Here is a 13,091-nt window from a genome sequence, read left to right as displayed (position 1 = left end):
TAGAGGCGGGGAAATCAACGAGAACAACGGGTCTTATCGGCGCACCCGCTCGCTCTTCCCGCCGTTTCCCCAATGCAAAGTATTGGAAGCGTGGTTCGACCATAGAGGCGCCACGCAACGCGCGGAGAAGAGATTTTTCACCGAAGACCGGAAGTTTAGACTGAGGCGATTCTTTCCTCCCCCCGAACTCTCAAGGAAGGGGAAAAAAAGAGCCCGATGACGTCTGAAGCGGAGCTTTGTCTTCCCCTGTTCTCTACACGGCGGACGTTGCTTAGCAACGCTCGCCCCAGCTGCCCGTTCCTTGGCTCTAGCAGTCCGACCTGGCTGCCTAGTTCGGGCTGCAGGTCGGAATGGTCTCTCCCGCCCCAAAGCACCACCTTCACGTTACCCTCCTTTCTTGTAGAAAGCCAGCACGGCCAGGCAAAGGGCTTTGTGTTTCGTTTTGTTTTTGGAGGGATTACTTTTCTTTTAATCGCATCTCATTATCTTCATTAACTGCGAAGAACTATCTCCCGACGATGTCATTATTTCTGCAATATTGTTTTCACGTTTTTATTTGGCTTCAATCAGTTGCTGTTCTTTGTGTTCCCTCTTTCAATTTCTTGTGTCAGGTTAGTCCTTAGTCGATCTCGTTCAGGCGACGTGACTGCAAATTGCTGTTGATTTGATTTAGTTTTTTATTTAGTTTTTTAAACGATTTCTTGCATAGATTTGTGTGGACTTTTTTTGCTTCATCTGCAAACTGAGTACATTTTTTTCCTTTCAGCTCCAGAAGTTCCTTTTTCAAAGAGTCTTCAAATTGAATTGCTCCACCCAACTTATTTTCAGGCTCGATCAGATTAACGGCCTCTAAGTCGCCTTTGGTGATGGATTCTTCTACTCGGAACTTGAGGGCTGCAATTCTGTCTTCTCTATCAGCAGCTTCAACCAAGGCCCGCAAGTGGTCCATCTGCACTTCCATTTCCAGTATACGCTGATCATGCCCATCTCGTGCCAATGCCAGCGCTGTTCTACTTCCCCAGCGTCACTGATAGCCTTGGCAACCTTGGCTCTTTCCAGATCCCTCTCAGCCAGGAGCTGCTCTGTATGCTGCTGCTTCTCTTTCAGGGCCTCCTGCAGAGCAGTGGTGCCCGAATTCTTTCTTGCGTACTGTGAAGATCTGTCAATAGTCCTGTACGGCTGGGCTTGCTGCTTATGGGTGAAGCCATGCAACTCAGGGAGCTGAGGGAGGAGCCACTTGGGCTGCGTTTCAGGCTCGAGGGCATCACAATGACTTTCCTGACTGCCGTCTTGGCTTTTGCCGGCGTGGTGGATGGGAAGCCGATCTTAGTAACTTTGTGGACGGGGACAAACAAGCCATATGTCGGTTGACACTGGAAGTACCTGGTTCCAGTGACTGCTCCATCATTCTTCCCCAGTGGTTCATCTAATTCAACTCCATACCATTCTCCCTTAGCAAAGTCAGTCTCCCCCAAGAAGTGCACTACTCCAGCTTTTGTACCGCCAACCAGAACCCGGTCTCCAATTTTGAGTTCCCTTTCTCCTTTCTTCACTGAGCCAGCTTCAGAAAGATTGGATATAGATTTGGTTGCCGTTTTGGAAGGATTACTAATTTGAAAAACCGGGGGTTCCTGCGCTTCTGAGGTGGGTGCGGTAAACATCTTCTCGCTGGCTGCTGCCTTTTCTGCTGGGGCTGAAACAGCAGCAACAGACGAAGTTGATTTATGGCCCCGTTCACACGGAACATTTGCTGCGCTGAAGGCACGATAGTCTTGCGGATTTTCCGGGCGTGATCACACCGGAACATCTGGGAGGCATAGCGCACCCGTGGTGAACCTGTGGGGTCCGGCCGAAGATGCGCATTTAAAAAGTACCTGGGACGACCTACTGGCAAATGGTTTGCCACAGGCTGCATGTGGACTCCCTGGGCGTGATTGTGCTGGCGCGTGACTTTCTCCCCCATCGTCCTCTTTGCCGTGGGAAAGCCGTCGTCGTGTCTGATTGCATAATGGCGCATCAGAATGCAACGGCGCAAATAGCTGCCCCCCCATTTTCTGGTACTCGGTAACGTAGTTCCAGGCTTGCTGATCTTGGTGGGAGCCTTAAGTCAACTCGATTTTAATGCACTCATCCTTTTCTTCTGCTGTCAGTGCTTGACAGCTTTTTCTTCTGCTGCACTATCTCTTCCCGCATATGGATGCAGTAGGGTCTTCTACACCATTTGCCTCTGAGTTAAACCTTGCTGGGAGGAAGAGACTCTGTTATTGATCGCCTTCAGCAGCTGCCCCACAGCCCCTCTGAAGCCACACTGGGGGTTGTCTCCTCACCCTATCACCGACAAGCCTTCACTATGACACCACAAAAGGGTTGCCAGGTCTGGGTTGGAAAATACCTGGAGACTTTAGGGGTGGATCAGGGAGTGGGCGGGGTTTGGGGAGGGGCCTCAGCAGGGTACCATGCCATGGAGTCCACCCTTCAAAGTTGCCATTTTCTCCAAGGGAGCTGATTTCTGTCAGCTGGAGATCAGCTGTAAAAACAGAAGATCTCCAGGCCTCACCTGGAGGCTGGCAACCCTACCTCCTTTACTGTAGGTGTTTGTCCCTTCCGGCTTGAAGTGCTTCAGCAGCAGGCTGGGGGTTAAAATAACGTCTTCTGTCTCGTACTTGAATATCTGGGCTTTAAAAAATAATTGGGCTATGGGGCACTCTCAAAATTTTAATGTTTAAGGGACCGTAACTTGGCTGTCCCAAGCTAGCCCGATCTTGTACGCACAGTTTATGAAACACTTTATACTCTGCCACTAACAGGTTTGACTTGGTGGGTGCACTCCCGCCCCCCCCCCCCCCCCGCACGCGTGTTTTCCGGCACATCTGACCGGGGCCTCGGTAATGCAATTCCAGGTTTGCTGATCTTGGTGGGAGCCTTAAGTCGACTTGATTTTAATGCACTCATCCTTTTCTTCTGCTGCCAGTGTTTGACAGCTTTTTCTTCTGCTGCACTAACTATCTCTTCCCACATATGGATGCAGTAGTCTACACCATTTGTCTCTGAGTTAAACCTCGCTGGGAGGAAGAGACTCTGTTACTGGTCGCCTTCAGCAGCTGCCCCACAGGCCCTCTGAAGCCACACTGGGGGTTGTCTCCTCACCCTATCACCAACAAGCCTTCACTATGACACCACAAAAGGGTTGCCAGGTCTGGGTTGGAAAATACCTGGAGACTTTAGGGGTGGATCCGGGAGAGGGCAGGGTTTGGGGAGGGGCCTCAGCAGGGTACCATGCCATGGAGTCCACCCTTCAAAGCAGCCATTTTCTCCAGGGGAACTGACCTCTGTCAGCTGGAGATCAGCTGTAAAAACAGAAGATCTCCAGGCCTCACCTGGAGGCTGGCAACCCTACCTCCTTTACTGTAGGTGTTTGTCCCTTCCGGCTTGAAGTGCTTCAGCAGCAGGCTGGGGGTTAAAATAACGTCTTCTGTCTCGTACTTGAATATCTGGGCTTTAAAAAATAATTGGGCTATGGGGCACTCTCAAAATTTTAATTTTTAAGGGACTGTAACTTGGCTGTCCCAAGCTAGCCCGATCTTGGAAGCTAAGCAAGGTCGGCCCTGATTAGTCCTTGGATGGTGTTGTACGCACAGTTTATGAAACACTTTATACTCTGCCACTAACTAACAGGTTTGACTTGGTGGGTGCACTTAGCACTTCCATGGTGCATATGTTAAGTGCCATTTATGATTCTAACATCATGAATGTATTCGGGTACTAACTTTGGTTCATTTGTGACTGTTGTTTGGATGCATGCTGGGAAGGTAAAAAGCTGAAAGAACAAAATGTTAACTTGCTATTTTTGCTGAGGCTTATGGCCTTAGTAGGCCAGTTATAACTGCGCATGTCTCTGGCTAAACGAAGAACAATGGCACCTTGTAAACCATATCAGCTATATAGATACTTTTAGAATTTTACAGTCAGAGAAAGAAACACTTATTGTTTAGCTAAAAGAAAAAGCTTTACTTGGGAAAGCCCAGCCTAAAAGGGTTTTCTGCCAATCAGAGTGCTGATCTTTGATGGAACCAATAATTATGATTTATTTGTAAGCATCATATGGAGTATAAAATCCTATGTCTCCCATTGTAACCTCAGGGAGAGCTGTGGGATCCAAAATCTTGTGGAACCCATGCTTCCCTCCTTTATTATTAATAAAGTTCTAGATCTGGTTCTACTCTACAGGATTGTGCCGAGTGTTTTCTCAAATTGGGCTGGGGAAACACACCGTAGATGGGATTTCTGTCTTTCAAAGGGAAGCCACCAATGAAGTCCGGGGTCGCTACGCAGAGGCAGGCAAGGGCAAACCACCTCTGAATGTCTCCTGCCTTGAAAACTCAATGTCGGCTGTGACTTGGCGACACTTTCCATCATAAGGGAACAACTTGGTTTCCCCCTTTTAAACTATACGGCAGAAAATAACATAAACAACATAATTCCCAAGAATCCTCAATACAGATCTAAGTTATATTGTTAATTTTGGTTAAAATGTTTATATATTTTAAAGGTTTTTCTGTGAAAATTTGGTAAATGTAATAATTGTTATAGTAAGTGAAATCGTTCTATTGTACACAGATACTATGAGGGAAACATTGTAAGATGTTGAAAACTGAAGGGTTTTTTTAAAAAAAGAAATGAACATGGCAGCACAGGATGTGTGTTTCTTGCATCCCCTGAAGTTAGCAATTCTAATGGAATGAAGTTGAAGTATATCGTTTTCTTAAATAGTAAAACCATTCAGCTATTTTTTAAAAATAGAGATCCTCACATATTGCGTAACGACGATCTTAAAATCATTAGGGATTCATGACTATAGTGAGAAAACAATATCCTGCTTTATTTAGTAAAGGTAAAGGTTTCCCTTGCTCGAAAGCCAGTCAAATCCGACTCTAGGGATGCAGAGCTCATCTCCATTTCCAAGCCAAAGAGGCAGCGCTGTCCAAAGACGTTTCCATGGTCATGTGGCCGGCATGACTAGACGCCAAGGCGCACGGAACGCTGTTACCTTCCCACCGAAGCGGTACTTATTTATCTACTAGCAATTTCTTTGTTTCGAACTGCTAGGTTGGCAGGAGCTGGGGCCAGAGACGGGAGCTCACTCCGTCATGCAGCACTCAGGTCTCGGACTGCTGAACTACCAACCTTCCGGTCTGCAGTTCAGCGTCTTAACCACTTGAGCTGAGCCACCGCAGCCCTGTAATTATTTAGACAGGATCTTAATTTTTACAAAAAAATACTTTAAAAGTCTCTTGTTTATGTGACCTGGTTGTGGCTACTAATATTCATCTTTTCTATTCACTCTCAATGTACAGGGGGGGAAACCCTTTTTCAGATCTGTGGTGTTTGACTAAGAGCAAAACTAGAATGAAATGCTTTCCTTTATGCTTAACGACCTGTGTTGGCCTGATTGTAGTTAACCAAAGGCATAGCAAATGACATCACTTGACCATCAGATGTGTTACTAACCAAGTTTGCCTCTGAATGCCCCGCAGCTGCGTTGGGTTCAAGTGAACAGACCCCTCCCACCCATTCACTCAGGCACTGAGACATAATGCATCCTCCCTAGATTCTTGAGGCTACCAGGCCTAATGGTGTGACCAGCAGCTTGGGTACCTCCTATCTCCCTTATCTGAGTCTTTGAAGCTACAAGCAGCTTGTTACGTTTCAGAAAAAGAAACATCCATCTTTTCTAGGCCTCACCCTGAACCACTGCTTTGAATTGAACCAGAAACTGCTTACAGGAAACAGTTTCTTGACAGCTGACCCTTGTCAATGTCATGACAAGTCCCACAAGTCCTGCCGAGCCATCGTGTATCATCTCCTGTCCTCTGTGAATAATAAAATTTACACATCTGACTTCATCAAAGAGTCAAATCGTAGCTAGCCATTGAAAACTGAGCTCATGTATAAAGCCACTGGGTGACTTCAGGAAAGTCACCATCTTCCAACATTAACCCTACAAATGGATAATACTGTTCTAGCTTCCAGAACAGTTGTAAGAATTTGACACGTGTGTGTGAAATTCTTTGAGCGCACAGAACCACTGAAGAATTATTAGAGAATCTACATTTAGAATATTTAGAATATTAAATAATATTCATTATTAAGATCCCCTTAAATCTTCCAATTCCGGAATGCAGTCAATAGGAAGTACACGTATGTTACTCTGATGCACTGTTATGTTAGAATATAAAAAATGACACAAACATTCCAATCCGGTGGGCAGGAATATATATATGTATCTCCTGTCTAAACTATCCTCAAAATGTAGGCTACCATCGTGTATCATCTCCTGTCCTCTGTGAATAATAAAATTTACACATCTGACTTCATCAAAGAGTCAAATTGTAGCTAGCCATTCCACCTTGAAATCTGAGCTCATGTATAAAGCCACTGGGTGACTTCAGGAAAGTCACCATCTTCCAACATTAACCCTACAAATGGATAATACTGTTCTAGCTTCCAGAACAGTTGTAAGAATTTGACACGTGTGTGTGAAATTCTTTGAGCGCACAGAACCACTGAAGAAATATTAGAGAATCTACATGTAGAATATTTATATTTAGAATATTAAATAATATTCATTACTAAGATCCCCTTAAATCTCCCAATTCCAGAATGCAGTCAATAGGAAGTACACGTATGGGTACTGGTATTTCTGGCCACTGTGTGATACAGAGTGTTGGACTGGATGGGCCTTTGGCCTGATCCAACATTGGCATCTCTTATGTTCTTATGAGGTGCTGTTGAAGACTGTCTAGAACTTCAGCTTGTTTGACCTTTGTGTGTCTTTTTTTACCAGGCATGAGCAGAAAGGGACACCATACTGGTTGACTTGGGCTCGAAGGCAAACTAGCAAATTGCTACTTTTAACCTTCGAAGGCTAAGCGGTTGGCATCCACTGTAACACTGTGGGCTCCTTTCCACGCCTAAACCGTCCTGTGCTTTAAGATCAGCAAGGAGGAGGTGGATCAGATGGAGCTGGGCACAGGCCTGACGGAGGAGGGGCAGTTGCTCCCTGCCCTCCTCCTGATAGTCCTGTTGATAGAAGGAAGTCTGAGGGAAGGGGCTCTCAGCTAAATCTGGATCCAGGCCTCTCGGGACCTCAGCCAGATGTTCGGGACTGCGTAAACGCTCTTTAAAATGTTTTATGACTTGAGCCTACCTACTTGGGAGACAAAAGGTGTGTACCATTTCCTTATTAACTCTCCTTATATGCAGAAGCCACAGCAGAGGGAATCCTATACCTGCGGTCCCAAAAACACAACACTTTTGAGAAGGCAGTGCAAATCCCACAGAGATCTTGATGGCTAGTGAATGAAAACAGAATATATTTATGAGCAGTGCTGATAACCGAGGGAACTGAGAGGTAAGGCTTATATAATACAGTCAGGCGAGGAATGATTTATGAGCCCAAGGGTTTCACAGGCTGTAGCAAACCAATTTCTAAGGCAGGATGTTTTTCTGGTGGGGGAGGACAGGGAGAAAAGCAGTGCTATCGAATGAAGGTGCCAGTTTGAGATCTGTTGTCTTCTGCATAATCTGTGTGAACTCTGCTTGCAGAAGCCAGGGAAGGATTCGAATTGTATGGAAGGCTGACAGCAGGGGTCGCGGATGGACTGTTCTGTTAAAAGGAGTGAATTGTTTTCCACGTAAGAATGCATATATACAGAAGCTGTATATATTTGGAGACCATGGGGTTTACGTTCTTTGGAGACTCGGCTTAGAGAATGGTTTTTAGTTGGGGAGCAGCAGAGATATCTAATTGCCTATCCAATTTGGCTCCAGGTGTGGCTTCTACGAATGTATAAGTCATGAGTTTTCTAGGTTTCATTCTCCTTTTTTTTTTGTAATTTCATGTTACCAACTAAACAGAGGTGTACGTTACTCCAAAATTAAAAATATTATTAGGTAACAGAAAAACTAAGACTGTAAAAATAATTGACTAGGGGGCTCTCCGAGGCAGAGAGAAAAGGTGTATGAGAAGCAGTGCTTTAAAATATAACAATGCTCTGTTTTTAGCAGAAATTTATAAAATTTATTAGAAACTATATAAACTGGACATTGTCACCCTCAGAACAATTTTTTAAAAATATGTACACAAAGTATATACAAACATTTCTGAGATGCCAAGGAGTGTTCACAGTGATGCATATAAATCGGCCCTAACACAGAAATGGTCCAGATCCAGAGGGTGATACTGTGTCTGCAGAATGGGGCTTGGGCTTCCTTGTTTCGTATAGCAGCTCCCAGTGCCACATCACAAGCTGCTTCTATGTTCAAAAGGGTGCTCGCTACAGATGCTAAAGGTGGCTACTCCCAGAGAAACAGCGAACAAGAGTTCTTCAATGTGTGCACGCAGATCTTTCCCTCTTGCTGTTCTAAGAAACAGGGCAATTACCTTTACAGTTGATACAGACATTTATGTGTGTGCTAATATAAAACATTCATAAGCTGCTTTTATTCTGAAAAATTTATAACCTTTATGATCTAAAAGCAGGAGGCATAAGCAACTGACTAGACAATCCTACGCAGAGTTACACCCGAAGAAGTCCATTGAAGTCAATGGCCTTAGAAGGGTATAACTCTTTTTAGGATTGCACTGAGAGGTAATCAAGTCTGCTGTCTAACAGTGGCATTGCCATTACATAACATAAATCTCAGGTACTTGAAAAATGACACACTTAGCTGAGCAAAGACTTCAAGTGTATTTGTATTGTGAAACACGGAGGTGTTCAGAAGATCTTTACGAGGGACCTGGTTTTATTGAAATATGGAATGGGGCTGAAGGAGGCAACACTGTCTACCTCCCCTATGTTTATCAGACCCCGAGGAAGTCTACCCTTTCTTCATGTGTGCTTCACACCAGATACCTGGGTCAAGACGGAGGTACTTTCCTTCAGTTTGGGTCCCCTTCCTGAACACTCCAAGGTTGCAATCCTGAGAACAGTGTCCGTGGCATCCGCCTACACCTTTTACAGTGTCTGCTAAGTGTTTCTAGGAAGTGGGTGGGGCCAAGTAGGGCTTTTGCCTAGCGAGACTTCTGATTGGCTGTGCAGAATTTTTTTAAATGTTGCTTTAGCAGTAGCTGCCACCACAGCACAAGGATCTGCGCAGTGTTACTGAAGTTAAGCTGTGGCAATCTTTTTGTGGCTGGCTCCGCCTCCTGCGGCAGCCATTTTGTGGTGGCCATTTTGCCACGCCCACTGTGCCGTGTCAGAATTCCAAACGTCCCTGCAAGCTCAAAAAGGTTGGGGATCCCTGCCCTGTTCCATACTGGGCATATCCACCAACTTTAACAGTAATCATATAAACAGACACACACCCCAAAAAAGCTACTGCTGATTTTGCCCTGTTGCAGATCCAGTGGCCAGCAGGCTCATTTAGCGCCACCCCTCCGATATCTGGCCACGCCCCTTCTTCAAAGAAACAGATAATACACAGTACATAAATAATATGTAATAAATAAAACTTGCCCTTCCCACACACAACTGAATACTTGCCTCTAGTGCACAATGGCAGTGTTTACATACAGGAGACAAAGGGGAAGGAAAACTCACCAAATGTACCACCCCAAATAAATATATAACCTGGCAAACCCCTGGCAGGGGGAAGTTATATGCTCCCGTTTTTCAAAGAGTTTTCAAGTTTATTTGCACAGCTCTATGGAACAGAAGTACAGTTATCCCTAATGAAGAGAATGATTGCAAAAGCAGCACTGGGATATAGTTCTACATTCGTTCGGCTAACACTCAGAAGCTTTCTTTTTCTCGTTTCCTTCTCTGTTCCCCACCCCCACCCCTGGTTCCTGGAGGGCTGACCTACAGGTTTGAGAGTGAAAATCTCCCTGATCTGATTAAACATTCACCCCCCTGTCTCGACAGCAGTCCCAGAAGACAGTCCATACACATGTTAATACCTAAACTTATAGCAGTACAGTCACATCAATACTCCTTACCTCACCATCCCTGTTTGGTTTTGCTACTGACACCAGTTCTCCTGATGAGCTGGTCTCCCAAAAGACACCCAGTGGTATCAGCCCCAGAGAACTTTCCCTCAAACTCAAAAGCAATGCTTCATATCCACGAGCACTGAATTGTCCATGGGCCACGCCTCCCTTCTGGGGATCTGAACTGTAAGCGTGACTGATTCGCACACTGTATGGGCAGAGGTAAAATGTACTCACGTGAGGAATGCACGAGAAATATATTTTTGCCCATGTTGCAGCCTTGCCTTTTGAGAGTTATAAATACATGAGGGAATGGTCAGAATCTCTTACATTACTGTCACACAACACATGTTCTCCTTTTTTGACACTCACACTTTCTGGTTTGTAGACTTTACTCTCTGTACCTGACCAAATTGATGTAGAGTCCTCTCCCATACAGATATTAGACAAAGTCTCTATTTTCGACCAATTATGATCCTTTTTGATTGTAAGATCTATTAAGAAACTTCTCCAGTGAGCATTCCGGTCGTGGACCTACGGTAGACAGGGAAAAGAAAAAGTGTATTTTATTATACAAGTTCTGAATTAGAGGCAAACCAAAGAAATTCTGGAAGGGAATACACTGTACCACTAAGTTTGCCTAAAGCTTTAACAAGATCGGAGCTGCGGTGGCTCAAGTGGTTAAGACACTGAACTGCAGGCTGTGGAAGGTTGGTAGTTCAGCAGTTCGAGACCCGAGTGTGGCCGCATGACGGAGTGAGCTCCCGTCTCTAGTTCCAGCTCCTGCCAACCTAGCAGTTCGAAAGCAAGAAATTGCAAGTAGATAAATAGGTACCACTTCGGTGGGAAGGTAACAGCGTTCCGTGCACCTTGGTGTTTAGTCATGCTGGCCACATGACCACGGGAACCTCTTCGGACAGCGCTGGCTCTTTGGCTTTGAAACGGAGATGAGCACCGCAACCCTAGAGTCGGATTCGACTGGCTTTCGAGCAAGGGAACCTTTACCTTTTACCTTAACATGATCAGATCAGTGCCAGTTTACTGTCTGAAGAAGCAACAGCTAACTCAGGGAGTCTGATCCTGCATTCTGTGCTTGGCTACCGTGAGACAAGCGTCTTAATGTTTCCCAGAAATTTTTGTTTCACACAAGGGCTTTGGGGGAAGTCACGGTGGCCTAAGGAATGCCACACAGCAAGGACACTGATGGTCCTCTCCCTTCCAGGCCTGCATAAGCCCTGGGCATGAGCCACACAGTTATGCTCCTTGGGGGAAAGGACAGCAATTGCTGGTGCAGTTTTAATTCTCTTGGCCCAACAGCGATCCTGTGTGCTTCCTCCCTTTTCACCTTACAGCAGAAGCAACGACACCACCTTGCAGGGGGAGATGGCTGGAGTATGTGTGTGGGGGAGGGGGGAAACAGAAGAACAGAAACAGAATTCACTCCTTGGTAAACTGCTCTGAACTTTTAGAATTCACAAGAGGAGGATTTGCAAGGTCTTGTTGGGAGGGGAAATCCCACAAGCTCCTCCTCATCTTCTTTTTCTGTTCCCCATCGTTGACTTCCCAGAGCTGATCCCTACTTCCCTTTGCTTGGCATCTTGGGTTTCTAGGCAACCCAAGATGTTGGCTGGGTTTTTTCCTACCTTGTGCAGACATCACTGGCTCTTTTTTTAAGCCCCCCCCCCCGAGTTTCCTTCTCCAACTTTTGATATTTTTGTGCAAACCTGGGATAGAAAGATCTACTGTAGCCCCGAGTGGCTCTCCCAGAGGATTCTCGGATCCACACAATGAGCCCTCCCTACTGCTACCGGATAATCTGTGACCAGCTCTGGAGGATCGGACCAGTCTAGCATCTTGGTCTACCAGATGCCTCAGGAAGCCTACGAGGAGGACACCGTTGCCCTTCCTCTGCTGTTGTCCTTCAGCGACTGGCGCACCAAGTGTGGATGTTGTCTTTAGCCATTGTGGCTAACAGCTATTGATAAAACGTCTAGACACTGATCCAAATATAACTGTGACGAACTAGGTGAAAACCGGTCTGAGTGTGGGCAGTGGGAGAGGCTCTCTCTGATTGGTGAGCCGCTTCCATGACAACAAAATGCCTCCAGGAGGGGGCTCGGAGGGGAAAAGAGGAGTCAGTTGGGGGGCAGTTGGAGAGGGAGAGGGAGACGGTTGGAAGGGCTCTGTTCGGAGAGAGAGTGATTGAGAAGGGGCTTTTGGGTGGCTTCCTTCTGAGGGAAAACTCTCAGTCTGTGGCACAGTGACGGGGAGTCACAGAGCAGAGGGACAGATAAGACTCTGTGGAGAGGTTTTGCCAGAGTCCAAAACAGACCTCTGTTTAAAAGAGAAACACCCCCCCACACACAGGGAAGGACTGTAGGTCTATTATCCAGGGGGAAGTCCTCAGGACAGGCAGACCTCCAGCACAACTGGGGAGCCTTGAGTTATACATTGCATATGATGGGTAACATTACAGCTGCCTGCCTATTGCAAAGAAATATCTTAGAGGGTTTAGTGTTCTTATTATTCCTGCCTGACTTTTAAGAAGCCTGCAACAGTGTTAATAGTGTTCATATTGGGAACTGGCTGGTTGCCAACTGTTTAGATCATATAAAACCTGTGAAAACCATTTTCCCATTTCCCTACCCTTTTATAAAGAATAAATTTTACTTCTTTTATTTAAAATCACGCTATCGGTGCCGTTCTTTTATATCTGTCAGGAAAGGTTTGGGCTTCTGAGGTAAAAGGTAAGGGGATGACAGAAGTCATATAGGTCCCTTTTACCAGAGTGAGGGGGATACCTCACAAAAACCTTATTGGTTGCTAAATACCTGTCTATCATACTTTCCTTTAGAATTTGAGTACTTGTTCAGTCATTGCTCAAGCTTCATTGATCAGAGGAGCTCTGGGAAGGAAGGAAGGAAGGAAGGAGGGAGGGAGGGAGGGAGGGAGGGAAGGAAGGAAGGAAGGAAGGAAGGAAGGCAGGAAGGCAGGAAGGCAGGAAGGAAGGAAGGAAGGAAGGAAGGAAGGAAGGAAGTTCTCCTCCCTAATGACTTTGTCACATCCATTTTTAAAGCTACTTAAATCCCAGGCTACATCA

At 45.7% G+C, this 13,091-nt stretch overlaps 1 protein-coding gene across 1 annotated transcript in view; it reads right to left on the bottom strand.

Moving 5' to 3' along the window:
• Positions 1 to 1,103: 1,103 nt before the first annotated feature.
• Positions 1,104 to 13,091, bottom strand: part of LOC107109959 (GDNF-inducible zinc finger protein 1-like) — a 22,263-nt gene continuing 10,275 nt past the window's right edge. The window contains exons 6-7 of the mRNA XM_015410668.1: positions 10,396 to 10,525; positions 1,104 to 1,693 (exon numbers count right to left, since the gene is read on the bottom strand). Of these exons, the coding sequence (XP_015266154.1) occupies positions 1,104 to 1,693; positions 10,396 to 10,525 (720 nt within the window). The remainder of the gene's footprint in view (positions 1,694 to 10,395; positions 10,526 to 13,091) is intronic.

This window comes from Gekko japonicus, unplaced genomic scaffold, assembly GCF_001447785.1.
Source record: "Gekko japonicus isolate JY-2015 unplaced genomic scaffold, Gekko_japonicus_V1.1 scaffold5040, whole genome shotgun sequence".
In the NCBI taxonomy this organism is placed as follows: domain Eukaryota; kingdom Metazoa; phylum Chordata; class Lepidosauria; order Squamata; family Gekkonidae; genus Gekko; species Gekko japonicus.
The sequence above is the reverse complement of the archived record's forward strand: the minus strand, read 5'-3'. Positions and strand labels throughout refer to the sequence as shown.